Source organism: Marmota monax, unplaced genomic scaffold (assembly GCF_021218885.2).
Source record: "Marmota monax isolate L192 unplaced genomic scaffold, Marmota_monax_Labrador192_F-V1.1 WCK01_AAM20220418_F8-fsc00001, whole genome shotgun sequence".
Lineage (NCBI taxonomy): Eukaryota > Metazoa > Chordata > Mammalia > Rodentia > Sciuridae > Marmota > Marmota monax.
Genome location: NW_026693777.1, coordinates 29,799,037 through 29,816,928, shown reverse-complemented (window position 1 = coordinate 29,816,928; position 17,892 = coordinate 29,799,037). Strand labels below are relative to the sequence as shown.

The window sequence follows — 17,892 nt, the reverse complement described above, 5'->3', positions numbered from 1 at the left end:
CCCTGGATTTGATCCTCAGCACTGCATATAAATAAGTAAATGAAAAGATCCATTTATAACAACAACAACAACAACAAAAGTCTAAAAAAAAAGAATGAGATGAATTGTATGCATTCATTTATTTAGCAAGTTTTTAAGTACTTTCTATATAAATATGTTGGGCCATCTACGTACAGTGGTTAAACCCACTCCTTGTCCTTAATTTTCTGAGTGGGAATGAGGAAGGGAGGCTAGAATTCAAAAGAGAACTTTATTTACCTGGCCGAGGACTGTCACCCACCCATAGGAGACTGAAGCTTTGAAGAACAGCAATTTCCTGGCCTGTGTCATGGCAATTTAAAGACAAAAACCACAGCTTAGGGGCTTTTCTCAGTGTCATGCAAGTAAGCCAATCACAGAAACTAAAAAAAGCAGTTAGCTTAACTGCATCTCAGGTCCTAACAAGTGTTAGACAACCATATTGTGAGTTTCAGCTGGTGGGGTGAGTTGGATAACCTATTTCAAAGTCATGTAGAGCCATAAATGTACTCAAACCCAGGATGTAGCCCACCACGACCACCACCATATCCTGAGTTGGGTACATTCTGTGGGGTACAAAGTACAGAAAAAACAATTTTTTTTTTTAAAAAAAAGAAAGCTTTTGTTTTTGTTTCAGAAATGGGTCATGCAGCAGTTTATTTTATTTTATTTTTATAGAAGGCAGCAAAATGGAGTCTTAGGCCTGTCACAGATCTTGCTTTATAATTGTCTTATGTCACTTAACAAAATCTTATATCTATAATTTATATTTTTTACTAATCTATAATCTATAACTTACACTCTTACTGATTTTATTGATTAGTTTACACCACAACATATTCATCCCAGATTTAATATATGTCTGAAGTCAAATTCTTGTCTATCGTCTTGTCTATCGATCAGGTTGGTTTTGTTTTCCAGTTTAAAGCATTATTTTCTTTATGTTTGAATCCTTTGGCTTCTTTTTTCCAGTCTACAAAATTGTCTGAATCTTTTTTTTTTTAATATTTATTTTTTAGTCGTAGTTGGACACAATACCTTTATTTTACTTATTTATTTTTATGTGGTGCTGAGGACCGAACCCAGGGCCTCACACATGCTAGGCGAGTGATCTACCGCTGAGCCAGAACCCCAGCCCAATTGTCTGAATCTTAAAGAGACTTTATTTGTGGTACTCTTTGTTTTACTCTGAGAAATCTCAGTTTATTTCATACCAGGATAATTATAGCCCCTTATTAATAGGTTTCTCTTTTCCATTCTAATCTGTAACTTCTGCGAGATTTTTTTTTTATAAAATGTTGCTATGATCATATTATTAGTCTGTTAACATATTTTAAAATTTATTTAAAAGAACTATTTTAGTTCTATAGTGATGTAGATGTATTGGTGTTTATAGCTGTGCAACTCAAAATAGCAAAGTTATGGAACCAGCCCAGGTGCCGGTAAACAGATGAATGGATGAAGAGAATGTGGTGTATATACATAATGGAGTTTTAATCAAGCATAAAGAAGAATGACATAATGGCATTTGCTGGTAAATGGATAGAAGTGGAGAACATCACACTATGTGAAATAAGCCAGACTCACTATGTCAAGGGCCAAATATTGTCTCTCATTTGTGGAAGCTAGAACAAAATAAGGAGAGGAGGGGGAAAAAAAAAAGAGGGTCAGGTGAGGGAATCAAATGTGAAAGCAATTGAGGGGGAGGATGGAGGGATGGGAAAAGTGAGGAATGGTGGAATGAAATTGACGAAACTCTGCTGCTTACATATATGAATAAATCACAGTGAATTTTGCTTATACATACATCTATAAAGCACTAATATAAAAAAATAAATAAATAGAAGGACGACCAGTAGAGCAAGACAATGGAAGAGGGAAGGGAAAGGGGAAGTACTGCGGACTGAAGTGGAACAAATTATATTCAGTGCTTGTATGATTATGTCAGAATGAACTCCAGTAATATGTATAACTGTAATAGGCTAATTAAAAAATATTCTTCACTGCTGTCAAAGTTAAAACTGTTTCCCACCAAAATGTCACTGAAAACAAAAATGAGTGAGACTATTGTGAGATTGTTATTATCTACTGTGTCTAGCTTTTATTTGGTCCACTCTTTTAACTTCCTGTTTCCCATCAGTGAGGTTATCAAAGAACTAATTTTCCTAACCTTAGTTGATCTTTTCTTAATTCCTATTTACTATTTGTTTGAAAGTTAACCAGATATTTGAAGCAGTGTCTTTTATTGAAGGTGGAAGATGTGTAAGCGGTTCATCATTTTTTACTTAATTACTTCTAGAGGTCAGGATATAGATTCCATATAGGTTCTGAAATATATAAATACATACATTAGTTTCTTTTAACCAAATTACTAATAAAATTATCAGCAGCTATTTTTATTAAAGAATATTTTCACACTAAATTAAGACATTCTTATGTGAATATTTGAGTCAATGTTCTTTATCTCCTTACTCTAAAATTTTGAAATTGAAAAATTAGATACCAGAAAAAAGGTACAGTAATGGTTGCCATGGAGAAGGATTAATGAGGAGTTATTGGTTAATGGGCATAGAGCTTTGTTTTAAAAGAGTTACAAAGATGAATGGTAGTGATGGTTGCCTGATAGAATGGATATATTTAATACCATTGAACTTTGCATTTGAAATGGTTAAGATATAGTACATTTTATATTTACCACAATAAAAATAAGTAGGGATCAGAATATTTTAGCAAGTAGATTTTTGTGTTATCTATTCAATTATGGCTCAGTTTGTAACAATATTTTTGAATATTCCAGTTTTAAACTTTAGGTTATTAAATACTTAAAAAATATAGCTAATGTAAAATTGACATATTCTAAGAGAGGGCAGGCTTATTTCTATATGAATCCATAGGGTAGGAAAGAATTTTTAAGTCAGTTATTAGTTTTGAACTATGTTTTATTTTGTATTTCAAATATATTAACTAACATCTGCTTGTATTCATTACTATAGCAGCTTCTGTGCTTTGCATATATTAGTAAGAAATAACAGTTTTTCCTTTAAATATGTTCATTTGAAAAGAATGATTTCGATTTCATTATTAATACATTTTATATTATCATCACAATACAATATCTTTAAAAAAGGAAGCTCTTTTGATGTTTTTTAAAAAATCTTAATATGTTTAAAATAATTAGTTTCAGCAAGTTCGTGAGCAGATGGAAGCAGAGATAGCACACTTGAAGCAGGAAAATGGTATACTGAGAGATGCTGTCAGCAACACTACAAACCAACTAGAAAGCAAGTATGTTTCCAAAGGTTTATTTTTAATTAAGTGGTGGAGTGTTTTCTTGGATTGTCAGAAATGTGTGTTTGATAGTAATCAGTTAGACTTTTGTTTTTTACATTTGCTTCTAAAACTGTGTTACTTTTTAAAAAACAATAATTCTGCTGTTTGAAGAACTTCAGCTATGTATAAACTTTATGTATTAGATATAGCATAATATGCATTTATGTATATCATGTAAATATATTAATTAAAGTTGTATGTATGATAATTACTACTATCGTCAGTGGAATAGCTTACAAATTTATGAGACTGAATTTGTTTTAAATTATCTATTCCATAATATAGTAGTTCTTAAATTTTATTATTCTGAATAGCACCTGGCATGCTAATGAAAAAAAGCATATTCTTGAGTTCTGCCTCCGAAAGATTTTGATCCAGTGACCCTAAGGTGGAGCTAAAGAATGTGTATGTGAAGGCATATTCTTTTTGATAGGATATAGTTGGTTCCAGAGCCATTCTAGCACAACTAGTAGTATGTTTGCACAGATAAGTACTCTGATTGGTTGATTATTTTTTTTTTTTTTTTGGTACCGGGGATTGAACTCAGGGGCACTCAACCACTGAGCCACACCCCCAGACCTATTTTGTATTGTATTTAGAGACAGGGTTTCATTGAGTTGCTAAGTGCCTCACCATTGCTGAGGCTGGCTTTGAACTTGCAATCCTCCTATCTCAGCCTCCTGAGCCTCTGGGATTACAGGTGTGTGCCACCATGCCTGGCCAACTGGTTGGTTTTAATAGATTTTCAGAAGACCAGTTTGAGGTGACATTGTCTACTCATGCTCATGAGTTTGTGATTATCCATTTCTCATGATACTTTATAGTGATTTTAGAGTTTGTGTAATTGTTGTTAGAAATATTTAGCTATTCTAGTCAACCAAACTTCATTGTAAGTAGTTACTTGTGTTCCTTGTCATTTGTTTACAAGTAGACTTACTAGTTCAGTAAAACTAATGTAAAATATGTTGTATATTCTTCATGAGTTTATAATAATGGAAGATTCCTAATCCAGTTACTGTTTTCAGGCAGTCTGCAGAACTCAATAAACTGCGCCAGGATTATGCTAGGTTGGTGAATGAGCTGGCTGAGAAGACAGGAAAGCTACAGCAAGAGGAAGTCCAAAAAAAGAATGCAGAGCAAGCAGTTACTCAGTTGAAGGTGATTGATTACTGATTTTATTTATCATTTCATGAATAGTGTGGGTATGTGTTGACCTAAATATGTATATAGGTTTGAAAAATATAGTTTGAGCCTTTATGGGACACATTGTCTAAGTGTTCTGCCTGTGCAGAAGCATGTGCCTTCATGAAAGAATTGAATATAGGCTTGAATTTGAAACTAAAGACTGAAGATATAAAAAAGGAAATGAGCTAATTCAGAGGTATTAAAAAGTAAAAATTTATTTTATATATGGAGTTTAGGGTCTAGATGTGTAAGGAAAAATCAAGTAGTTAAAATTATCTCTAACAGTACTTTTATTATCTGTTACTTGAATTTTATCAGTAAGTCCAATAAAACCTCTTTTTCTTCCAGCATTGGAATAGATGGTGTTTTTTTTTTTTTTTTTTTTTTTGAGCAGAAGATGGAAATACTGCTCCAGTGGCTTATACCTGAGCTTTCATGTACAGAAATTATGTACTGTGTCTTCAGACATCAGAATGACACTTGCTTTTACTGTGAAGAGATGGCTGGGGTATCTCAGGTTGACTGAGGAAGTGGCAGATTCATTTCTCATTTGCACTCCAGAGCCTATACCCATTGAGTGGAAAGATGAGACTTGTCTATTCCTCCTCTTATTGAGAGAATGGATTTGTTGAAAGTATAGTTCAGTTTGTGTATGTTCAGTGTAATCTACTCTATTAGACAGATTCTCACCTAGATCAGTGACACAATCATACCTTGAGATCATTTCCAGAGTAGTAGGGGTTTCACAGATTTTGAGAATAGTAATTGAGTGTAGAAAATAGTGTAACTTGTTTTTCTTGAAATTTTCTTGGAACTTGCATGAGGTGGTTATAAATGTGTTTTTACTTAAGACTGGTTTTGCTGGGAGATTTGCTTCAGGCATTTATAGATATGGAAATCTGTTCTCTACAGTTATGGATAAATAGATAAAATGACATTAGTGATTATTGTCATAATTGGAGTTTTGTACAATAAATATCATATCTCAAAATATGAATTTTAGGGTTTCACTGAAATTTAACAATAAATATACCATCTTGTCTTTTGGAAAGCTTATCAGCTGAAGAAAGATTAATGGAAAGTAGGTCATAGCTAAGTGGATCAGATATGTTCATAGTAGTAGTTATCTTGATCCAACAGTATAAATATTGAGTTTCTGAAATAACCTTCACTCTTAATCCTCTGTATTGGAGGATAGGATGTCTGTGGCTGATAAGTAAACGGCTGTCATACTGTACTTATCTGCCTACTTTGTTCAAATGTTGTTAAAATGTAGTAAACAGTTTTGAGATACAACACTAAAGGTAGAAGATGCTTTTTTTTTTTTTTGTATTTTTAAAGTTGAAATCTTTTGTCGATGGTGATTTTTTTCCTTTGTCTATTCTGAAATATCAAGGTTCAACTACAAGAAGCTGAGAGAAGGTGGGAAGAAGTTCAAAGCTACATCAGGAAGAGAACAGCAGAACATGAGGCAGCCCAGCAAGGTAAGGGGAAGTAACGAGGCATACATGTGAACTGAGTATATAATTTTGGATAAATTTCCTTTGTTCTCCATCTGTGAAGAAAGTATAATTTGGCATTTTGGTTATGGCTCAAAAAGTAGTGTTTGCCCTTTCAGATTGTCTTTATTTCTTTGACATTTGTTAGGGTTTTTAAAAATAAGCACCCTCCTAGCTTTGCTAAAACATTAAATTGTAGGCAAAATTACTGAACATAATAGGGTAATGGGAGCATAGCTGCTGGGTTGTTTTCTGAAGTTCCCATTGATTAACTCTTCATTTTATTTTCATTTCTAAGAAAAGGCTTATTTCCTATGTTGTGAAGAGAAAAACAGCAAGAGTGCTACTGTTGCAGTTAGTGCTGTCTACTTAGTAAAGGCTTTTACTATTTCTTTATTCATAATTTGATGGATCCATCTGGGAGATAGTAGAACTTATACTATGTGTGTTATTTGTCTCCATTACTCCTTTCTCCCATGGAGGAGGGAGCTAGCTAGAATATAAGTTCCAAACAATAGTATAGATAGAACGTTATGTCATAAGACCTTTGTGTGATACTCCATATTTCTAAACAAACATAATATTGATGCTCATTCCTCCCATTTATCTCTCATTGTCTTGATGTGGTTATGTAGACTTTTTGATGAAAGCAATATTCATTGTTTATATCATTATCATTGTATCACGAAATGTTAAGCCAAGATGCATGTTAAAATGTGATTCTTGAGCTAGGTGCAGTGGTGCATACCTATCATCCTAGTGACTTTGGAGGTTGAGGCTAAAGGTTTGCAAGTTTGGGGCCAGCCTCAGCTACTTAGGGAGGCCTCACTAAGGTCTCTTAGTTGAGACCCTGTCTCAAAATAAAAAGGACTGGGGATTCAGCTGAGTGGTAAAGCACTGCTGGGTTCAGTTCCCAGTACCAAAACAATCAAACCTGTGCTTGTTTTCTTGAACATTTGTTTATTTCCTGGAGCTAATTATTGCTTTGTTTTCACCTGCTTAATCTTTTCATTGTTTAAAAATTTACCTTCATTTATAGTTAAGTTTTCTGTAACCCTGTCTTGCTATCTGCTGCCTTTCAATAGGATTAGATAGTAAACAGAGAGTCTTACCAGTTTTTCCTGGTGACATTCCTCCTGGAGTCTTCAATTTTCTATTCTAGTACTTGTTATTTCTTGGTTGCCTCCACAGATGTCTTCCTGAGACTTGGTTTTGTCTTTCTACCCTTCTTTCTGGATCCTATGTCATTGACATCTTTCTTGCTGTTCTTTAGTAAATCTTTGAAAGCTCTGTGAGAATCCCTTGAATTGTGGAGGTCCTGTGTATCTGAAAATGTCTTTATTATCTACCTTCATACTTGATTGATGGTTTGACTGGTTATCAAGTTTTAGGTTGATAAATATTGCCTCCACAGAATTTTGAAGGCATTAATTCAATGATTTAACTTTTGTTGTTGATATGAAGAAATATGCTCTCTTGAGGTCTAATCCTAAAAGTGACTATTACACATTTAATATCCATGAGTTCTCTTTTGAGTTGTATTGTTCTCTTTATAGAAGTGGCATCTTGCCTTTCTTAAAACAGTTGCGCGCACATGCACACACACAAACACGCACACAAACCACACAAGCTCATATGTGCATTTTCCTTTCCTTGTATTATCTTTATATATATAATGGTTTCCCCTCTCCCCATTTTGGACTCATTTTATAGTATAGGGCAGGGAGGCAGCTCTCAGGATACTTGGCATCTCCTGTCATTATCCTCTCTTGGTTCTGGAGCACTTGCCCTTCTGCCAAGTTATGATCATATTTTGCCTTCACTTTGTTTAAAGAGAAGCAGAGGACTTATAAATCAGGGCATTTATTACCCCTCAGATGATAAATTTCTTCAGCATTTTTGTGTGTAGCAGAATATAGAGTATTTTTAGATATCAGACTTCATTGAATTTATGAGAAATTCACTAAAATAACTTTATTAAAGTAACTTTGGGGAAATAAGGAATGCTTTCAAGAAATGAATAAAAATTTTAAAAAATCTACTGTTTACTTAGTATATTTATTGAGTATTTTACTGTGTGCCAAACCTTGGGTACACCTATGGGAGTAGAGAAAAGACAATCTTTGATTTTCAACAAGTTCACCCTAAGCAGTGTGTCACCTGCAGGAGTATTATGAGGGGAAATGGGAGGGATTTGAGAAAGTTTTTTAGGGGAAATAATGCCTATACTAAACATGAACTAGGCAAAGGAAGAGACCTTCATGAGATGTAATGTTTTATTACAGATTTACAGAGTAAATTTGTGGCCAAAGAAAATGAAGTACAGAGTCTGCATAGTAAGCTTACAGATACGTTGGTATCAAAACAACAGTTGGAGCAAAGACTAATGCAGTTAATGGAATCAGAACAAAAAAGGGTAAACAAAGAAGAGTCTCTACAAATGCAAGTTCAGGTATCTGTTTTTACTTTAAAAAAAAGTAAAGGATATGTGTGTTTAGACAAGAGATCAAGGAAGATAATACATCGATATAATTCTGAAGGGGTGGTGGATATAACTTAATCTTTGAGTGCATATGTTGTGTCAAAGATTTGCTCATCCTACAAGTCTTAGGTTTCTTGTAGTAGATAAGAAATAGAAAACATCCTTAAACTCTATCTTATAAATTAACTCAGGATAGTATGTCTAATCCTTGTTTTAAATATGAAGAATCTAAGAATGCCTTTTTAAAGATGAACAGAGAACCTGTAAAAATCATTGTATTCATTTATGTTGGGATATTTATTAATAGCACACTTTTTCCTTTCTGTTTGCTATTTATGAAAGGATATTTTGGAGCAGAATGAGGCTTTGAAAGCTCAAATTCAACAGTTCCATTCCCAGATGGCAGCCCAGGTAATGATGTATTATTTTTGCTTATGGCTTTCTTGTGGCTTCCTACCCATTTTAGCAACCATCTGAGCATGTATTGAGGGCTGAGCACTGGATTAATAGTTGGGAGACTCTTCAGTGAGTCAACAAATGGTGATACTGAGTGCCAAACACTGATGATTACATACATTAAGAAGTCCAAATTCAAATCGGAAAGAAGAGGGTTAAAGAGCTCTTACCATATGGGGAAAATATGCCCTCAGTTCAATCACAAAATAGGAAGAATTGGCTAAATGGTTTTTAGTAGAGTTGCTTATGTGTAAAAGGTCTTCACAAAATACTAATCATGAAAAACCTTGTATTCCCATTGGAAGTATCAGTGTGTTAACCATAACTCTGAGATTATATTTCAAAAGAATCAGTTTAAGGGCTGTAGCTAAGCTCAGTGACTTAGCACTTGCCTGGCATGTGTGAGGCACTGGATTTGATCCATAGCACTATGTAAAAATGAATAATAAAGTAAAGGCATTCTGTCCATCTTACAAGAACCTCCCCCCCCCCAAAAAAAATTTAAAATTGATATTTCAGTTTAGTGATAAACTTATTAAACTTTTAAGAAATGATATTGTTGAGACCTGTTTTTCTTTGGTAACGTTGTTTTATGACATAACTGATTGGTAGGTAGACTTCATAGTATATATGATATGACAGGAAAAAAAGTGAAAATTCCTAAGTGCTTATTTCTGTAATATACACACTGGTAATTACAATTTCAGTTGAACTTTAAAAGTATTAGGATTTTATAGCCATAAGTACTAGCTTTTAAATCTTATCTTTTTCTATTTAAAAAAATGTTTTTTTATATTAAAAACTTGTTTTTAGGGTATAGGCAAGTTCAAACTCCCAAAACTTGGAGCAAATAAACATTTTTTCCCCCTGAATTCTTTATTGGTAGAAATCATAAAGTATAATTAATTGGGCAAGAGATATTTAATATAGGAAAGAGAGTGTGGTTATGTATGTATGTGACTTATCAAACTCAAATTGAATTGAGATCTTTATCAGCTGAGAGGTAGATATAGAAAATTTATCAGGGATTAAATATAGAAAGCTATAGAGCAGAGACAATCAATCTGCTCAATTATCATGATCATGAAGTGGCTCATTAAAAGTTAATGCTAAGAAAAGAAGCACAGGATAAAAAATGGCCTCTGTGGCAGTTTTTCTTATGTATTTGTTGTTTGTCAATTATGTAGTTCCAGGCCTGCCAGTTTGCTTTATTCTAAATGTCTTATGTAAGTCCCTAATATTGGCTGATCAAACTTGCTTTCAGAATGATAGCTACTCTTTATTGAATACTTAATGTGGTCCAGATACTTCTTTAACAACTTTGTATACATTAATTTCCCACAGTTTTTTAAACTGTGTTGTGATTATTTTACAGCTTTTAAACTTTCTCTTAAGTGCTTTTATGTTGACGATGTTTTTTCTTTCTTAGACCTCCGCTTCAGTTCTAGCAGAAGAATTACATAAAGTGTAAGCCTGCCTTTCTGCATTTCTCTTATAATTGTATATTTATCACTAACCGTTACTTGTTAGATATGGCACTTATGATTAACATTACACTTTGACCTGTTTGGAAAATACTCTGAATGGGATTTAGAGCAACTTTTGCTCTTATTTTCTTTTCCCAACTTAAGTTTGTGTTGGGTGGCTAAACATTGTACTGATTTTATAGGTTCATCATTAAAAGAGTTGGGGAAACTTTCCTTCATTTGGTATGTGTTGGAAATTATGTGGAAGAAGTAATTGTGTTGAGAGAGTGGTGGAAGAAAACTAGGAAGTAATTGTAGCTACTCTGGGTGTACCTATTGGTAGAATACACAAAACAAAGTTCTGTATTATTTTGTTCTGTATAATTTTACATAGACATGGATCAGTTGGTTTCAGTAGACCTAAAATCTGGTTTGACATAGCTAGACTTATGTGCTTAAACTACTTAATTTTTTGACCTTTAATTTTAAAATAGGGGTATGTATTTTAAGGAGTTACAGTAATACGTGAGTCAGTTATTAGTAAACTGAAAAGGAATTATAGAAATAGAAGGTATAATTATATGGGAAAATAAGGATGACCCTTTTTAAAAAGCTTTTCATCCTTTGATTTGTGATGTGACTTCTAAATATTTATTGAAATGTACAAATGTGTTTTCTCTTAAAGGATTGCAGAAAAGGATAAGCAGATAAAACAGACTGAAGACTCTTTAGCAAATGAACATGATCATTTAGCAAGTAAAGAGGAGGAACTTAAGGTACAATAATTCTTATAAATGATTGCAATATTTTGCAGAACTCTAAATTAAATTACCCTGATTCCTCTCAGTATGAATTTATATGAAATATGAAAAGTAACCCCTTTTTAAACTATAAAATACTCTTTAGTTCTCTAAGAGAAAAAATTCAAATGGCTTTTCTCACATGATATAATTCGCAGCAAGTTGGGAAATATGCTAACAGGTATTGATGTTTTTTTCTTTCTGATTTAGGATACTTATAATTTGAGACCTTTGCTTAATTCTTAAATAGAATAGATATCTTCAAGCCATAAATTTAATTATATTAAATATATTTAATATGGTATTCTTTTTCTTTAGGATATACAGAATATGAATTTCTTATTAAAAGCTGAAGTACAGAAATTACAGGCCCTGGCAAATGAGCAGGTAGGTCTTTATTGCTTTTGAACATTTATCTCAAAATTTTGTCTAGTATTTTCATTGGTACTGTGAACTTCAGTTTTATTTGTGTAAATAATTAATGGTTGTGTTTGGCTGTGTGATGTGTTTGTAAAAGCCTCCTCTTCACAACCTACCTAGATGTTACTATTTCATGTTGAAATTAATGTTAGATCTGATGAATTGATAATTTCTGAGATATTATAGTAGTGAGTTTTAGCTACCTTGTTTTAGCCTTTTTCCATTTAAAGAGGACAACTCCTTTATTAGGGTAAAGATAGATCAGGGAGAAGTAAAAAATATTGGACTGTAAAACATAGAAATGTGTGATATTGCCATTATTTTACATTAAATATAGAAAATAAAACTTAAGTAAGTAGTTTTGAGTGTTTCCTGAGAAATAAAATTCTTATTTTATTCCAAACACAGGCTGCTGCAGCACATGAATTAGAGAAGATTCAAAAAAGGTGATTAAGTTGTTGTTGTATGTATCCATACATTAATGTTGAAGTATAGTTGTTGTAGAAAATGTTGCTACTTAACAACTGATAGTTGTGTACATAGGTTATGTAAATTTTTGAATGTGAAGTGTTTTTAATTGATGCTTTTTTCCTATAGTGTTCATATTAAGGATGATAAAATACGATTGCTGGAAGAGCAGCTACAGTGTGAAATTTCAAACAAAATTGAAGAATTTAAGGTGTGTGATTAAACTTTTACACTGTTTTCTTAGAATAGCCTTGTGTAATTTTCAGTTGTAGTGAATCTAGAAATACTACTTTTTATATGAACTTGCTTTCTACAGTATTTTTTTTTCTACAGTATTTCTATAGTTTATTTCTTCTTTAGGAAATAAATTATATCATAGATTATATCATTATATCATAGATTTTTTTTTTTTTTAATTTGGGCTAGATTCTGTCTTATCTATTTTTGTAATGAATTTTTGAGATTTATTTTGCCCCAATCTTTCCTGGGCAGTTTTCAGCAGGTGTTTTATATTTGTGACTTTTCTATCTATCTCCACTATTGCTGTAGTGCTAGTTTTTGGTCATGCCAATCCATTTGAGTATCTGATTGCTAGGCTATAATCAGTGAGATCTGAATTTTTACATCAGCATGCAGTTCATCTGTCTCTTTATGAGTTCTTAGGAGTATATATAATATGAGTGTGATTGTTTAAAAAAAGATTGAAATGATTCCTTTGTTACTTTTTTTCCTTGAAAAACTTGGTAAATTGAGATTCTTTGTTCCAGATTCTAAATGACCAAAACAAAGCATTACAATTAGAAGTTCAGAAACTACAGACTCTTCTTTCTGAACAGGTAAGACTTTTCATGAATTATAAGGTAGAATTATTCAAAATATAATAAGATCTGATTCTTCTTAGTTAACCAGCTCACTAATTGAGAAATTTTGCTTAAACTTGTTTTTTAGTTGCATTTCTATTTATCTTGTGTTTATCATGTTTCTAAATTAAACTTTTTCTTCTGTGAGATGAAGCTAATGCTAGTCTGCTCATAAGAACTTCTAATTATATAAAAATAGAGAAAAAGTCCTGTCTTACAGTTTTGGAGCCTCAACTTTTTCTTCTAGGCAGCATGGTTCATTGAAAAGAGAACGGATGTGAAACCCACTACCATCACTTAAAAGCGGAGTAATATTGGTCAAGTTGCTTAGTATTTCAGATACCTCTTGTTCCAAGTCTTTCACACTAAGATCACGCTTACATCATAAATTTGTTAATTTTAAAATGCTTAGTCTAATGCTTTGCATGTGGCAGGTATCTAAACCTTTATTCCTTTCTATTAGAATATTTATTTTTCCATCTCTTTCCCACCCCCAGAAATCATCACTCTTCTTTCTATATTTATAACAAGCCATGAAACTTTGCAGGGCCTGGTTATATATGTCTAATCCCAGTGGCTGAGGCAGGAGGATTCTAAATCAAGGCCAGCCTGGGCAATTTAGTGAGACACTGACTGAAAATAAATATAAAGGGCTGGGAATGTAGCTCAGTGGTAGAGTGCCCCTGGATTCAGTTCCCAGTCCTGCAAAAACCAATAAAGGAAAAATGAACAACAACAACAACAACAAAAAAAAAACCATAGCAGTTTTGAATAAACACTGTTCTATAAACTAGATCTCAATGTTGTCTGTTCTCTGGCTTTTCATATTTTTCTCCCATGTAATTAACTCTTTAAAATTAGGGTTTTTTTAAAGAAAATTTTGATATTTAATATCAAAAGTTAGATGACAGGGGGCTGGAGATGTGGCTCAAGCGGTAGCGCGCTCGCCTGGCATGCGTGTGGCCGCGTTCGATCCTCAGTACCACATACAAACAAAGATGTTGTGTCTGCCGAAAAAAAACTAAAAAATAAATATTAAAATTCTCTCTCTCTCTCTCTCAAAAAAAAAGACGACACATTAGAATTAAAAACTTTGCGTAAGTTTTTGGAATGGACTTTTATTAGAAGCTGAAATTTAAGCTACTGTAAATGATAGCTCTACTTTTGGCAGATGCATGTGTCCTTTTCTATTTTAAAATCCACATTTATGCAAGTATTGAATTGACATAAGTAGCTGTGCCACTGGAATTATTTTTAACATGTTTGCTTGTCAAATAATTCACATATTCCCCTCTCTTTGCATATTATTTATTTCTTTTATATGCTTTATCCTTGCAAACTAGAAGTAACAGGAAAAAATGTTTAAGGAGCATTTAAATTTAGTTTAAATGTTATTTTAAGTCTTCTTATTTCCCTTTGTTGTGGTATAGCTTAGGAAAGATATAATACTCTGTCAATTTGTAAGACTTCCCCTCCCCCATTACCATCTCTGAAATCTGGGTATATCCTGTAGTCTCTGATTACAGTTTGGAACTATTTTTAATTTGTAGTATAAAATACCAGCTGAAAGATGCAACATTAGTGGTTCAGATTAGACAAAATATTATTGGTAACGTTTTGGGTTGTTAATTCTTACCTAGAATAGCAGAATTTAGTTTCTCTCTATTATCTGAGATTTTTGTGATATCTACTTCAACTTATAAACTTTTAGACTTTCTAAAATTAACTTTATGGAGGTGAAACAAATGCTTCAAAACTTCTGAACCTGACCTAGAATTCCGGTATTCTAACTATCCGAATGCTGGCAACTCTTACCTGTGTTTAAATAGGTAAATCTTCAAAAAACAGTAAACATCTATCATTACTAAAACTAGTGTTTTCCATCACCAGATAAGATTGAAAATTTAAGGTTTATGATTATAAGCCTTAAATTTTCCTTTTCTTTTAGGGGAATTACCATTCTGATATAAAATTTCATATCATTTGTGGAAATTAATATTAAATTTTTTTTCCATATTAATTCAGTCAGACTTTTACCTATTATAATGTTTCTATACACTCTTAGATGTTCTGTGAAAATGACAACTTGTAATATGAGATGAAATTCTTTTACATTCTTATGACAAAATTTTATAGTTGCATTTTTTTGATTTATTTAAAAGAATTATTGATGAGACAAAATCTTTTTGTGATGCCAATTTAAGATCTTCTGATATTAATTTATGATCTGATATTGGGTAATTCTTAGAATTGTGGTTTTTTTTCTAGTTTTTCATTTCTACCTTTCTTTAACCTCTTCCTACCCATTAGTCAGAATTCCAAGTGACAGTTGAAAGATGAACAGTTTGGTTATGTAAAAAATTTCAGTCTTCTTGCCACATGGATTTTTATCCTAGAGTTAAAGATTGTGCTTATTAAAGCAGAAACCAATAATGGTGCCAAGTTATTGTTTCCTCAGGTGTAGGAAGAAGAAAGACAACAGGTACCAGGTAAGGTAACCTGTTCATAGGAAAGAAAAGAAGGCTTCATTTGGTATAGGCCTGCAAATGGTTAGTAATGCAGATAAATCAGTTACTAATAATCTCATTTACTCAGAACAAAGTAATTTGGAGGGGGATACATTCTTGTGTTATCTTTTTTATTTTTCCTCATTTGCAGTACTGGGATTGAATTCAGGGCCTTAAACATTTGATGCAAGTGCTCTTTGAGCTACATCATTCCCCATTCCCCACCTCACCCCCATCTTTTTGAAACAAAGTATCATTAGGCTGCTCATGCTGTCCTCTCACATGACAATCCTCCTGCCTCAGCCTTTTAAGTAGCCCAAGTTTCAGGCGTGTATCCTGACTTGTGTAGGACCAGCCTAACTTTTAAAATTCTTATTCCAATGAATTTTTAAGATTAAGTGGTCAAAAATATTAAGGGAAAAGTAAGAGAATTTTTTTTTATTTTCCTGAATGCCTAGTTGTATTGAATTGCAGAAGAGTTCCTTATTGTATAAGATACAGATTTGAAAATCTTCTAGAGAGGAAATAATAGGATTGAATTAGATCAAAATAGTATGAAGTCAAGGTTCACAAATGTGATTTTGTACTGTGATCTTGTACCAAAGGGTGCTTGCGAGGATGAATGAGTCCTTAGTCAAACATTTTAGGAAGATTACTCTAGGTAATCTTCCTAAACTCTAGGTGTTTGGATTTATGAGAGGGAGAAGCAGAGAGGACTAAAAGTACAATACAACCAAATAATTAAGGTACAGGTAATTTGGACTTCATAGTGTAGTCTTTTTGTGAGATGGTATTCATAAAAAATAAAGGTAGACAAAATCCATCTTTGTGGAAGATTGGAAACTTACTACTGCATGATTTTTTTTTTTTTTAAATCTAATTTAATTGAAATTTCCTGTCTCCTTTTTAAGGGTGGGACAGTTTTTTTCTTAGTACATTCTTTCTTCTTGTGCCCTGCACAAATCAATCCATACAAACAGGGATAAGAATGAGGATCTTGTGATATTTGAAATGAGTAAAGGTTTAGACCTAAACTTACTCATTAAAGAGAAGGGGTTGATTTTAGAAATATATAAGAAGTGAAACCTTAGGACTTGGATTTGGCAATGGAAAATTTATTTTTATTTGTGAGAAGTGGTTGTAATAAGATTGGTAAAAAGTAAGAACTACCAAGATTTTAGAAAAGTAGATGGGGAGAAAGAGTGAGTTACAAAGGTTGAAGGATCTGTCAGACATTGAAGAGAATGTTTATGTTGCTTCTGTAGTTGATGAGCTTTTTTAAAGCATTCTCTAGTTTTGGTCTAACTGGTGTTTACATAATATTTACATATTAAAAATCCATTGAGCTGTAAACAGGGTGTGTTCACTTGCTGATAAGTATTATAACTTAATGTGGGGGGAAAAACCTTTCTTTGACTTGTAATGCTTTAGAGGCTTGGATTTTTTATATTTGAAGAATTTAATTAATATAAGGGAAGTGAAGCAAATTTTCCCTGAACCTCAAGGTTATCCTTCATAGTGATCAAAAATTATTCATAAGTTACTAGTTTATTTTTGTCAGCCCCATATACTTCTGTATCTGTGTCCTTTGTGTAGATAACCTCTCTTTTGTCATCTTGTGTCTTTTGAATTTAAAAATTATAATAGCAGTTTTCAAATAATGGTCATTTCCCTAAATTTTGGATGTATTTAGAATTCTAAATAATTTCCACAGAGTTCTGTTTCTAATCTAGTTTTATTTCATTCAAACTTGGTAGAATTAAATTTTTTGGTGATTTTTATTTTCAGCCTAATAAAGATGTTGTGGAACAAATGGAAAAATGGTAAGAGTTTAAATTTGTCCTTTTTGAAAAAAAATTTTCAGTGACTCATTTCTACCAAATTTGTGATAACAGGATTATTAATGACACTAATCTATGTTCTTAAAATTCTCTTTATCCTTTGTAGTAGAAGAAGTGTGATATGCTATTGCTTATTTGGGATTTTATAATATGGTCTGTGTCAGTGTAGTGGTGATTGACCTTTTAGACTGGTATATAAGCCTGCAGTGCTTGAGCACAGTTTCCTTAATGGTAATGAAGAAGTACCCTAAAACCAGGAAGTACCCTAAATCCAAGAACGGCTTCTTGAGGGTGGAGATCCTCAAGAAGCCGTTCTTGGATTAAAGTTTGTAAGGAGTGATGGACAGAGGGGTTGATTCATGTAAAATATTTAGGAATGATATTATTTACCTTAACAATAGTTTATAATGTTTTTAATTTATAATTGCAGCATTCAAGAAAAAGATGAAAAGTTAAAGACCGTAGAAGAATTACTTGAAACTGGACTTATTCAGGTGGCCACTAAAGAGGAGGAACTGAATGTAAAGCATTTTGTAGATTTGTTTTCCTTGTGCTTACTC

The 17,892-nt window shown here is 32.6% G+C and overlaps 1 protein-coding gene across 11 annotated transcripts in view; it reads left to right on the top strand.

Annotated features, from left to right (window-relative positions):
* Ktn1 (kinectin 1) overlaps positions 1 to 17,892 on the top strand; it is a 115,722-nt gene that overhangs the window by 50,889 nt on the left and 46,941 nt on the right. For 10 of the 11 annotated variants that reach the window (XM_046460962.2, XM_046460968.2, XM_058584641.1 and 7 more), the window contains exons 9-21: positions 3,197 to 3,303; positions 4,374 to 4,506; positions 5,930 to 6,017; positions 8,318 to 8,484; positions 8,857 to 8,925; positions 10,400 to 10,437; positions 11,122 to 11,212; positions 11,555 to 11,623; positions 12,065 to 12,102; positions 12,254 to 12,335; positions 12,892 to 12,960; positions 17,280 to 17,314; positions 17,763 to 17,853. In XM_046460962.2, the coding sequence (XP_046316918.1) occupies positions 3,197 to 3,303; positions 4,374 to 4,506; positions 5,930 to 6,017; positions 8,318 to 8,484; positions 8,857 to 8,925; positions 10,400 to 10,437; positions 11,122 to 11,212; positions 11,555 to 11,623; positions 12,065 to 12,102; positions 12,254 to 12,335; positions 12,892 to 12,960; positions 17,280 to 17,314; positions 17,763 to 17,853 (1,077 nt within the window). The remainder of the gene's footprint in view (positions 1 to 3,196; positions 3,304 to 4,373; positions 4,507 to 5,929; positions 6,018 to 8,317; positions 8,485 to 8,856; positions 8,926 to 10,399; positions 10,438 to 11,121; positions 11,213 to 11,554; positions 11,624 to 12,064; positions 12,103 to 12,253; positions 12,336 to 12,891; positions 12,961 to 17,279; positions 17,315 to 17,762; positions 17,854 to 17,892) is intronic. The other variant, XM_046460960.2, reaches the window with a different exon arrangement.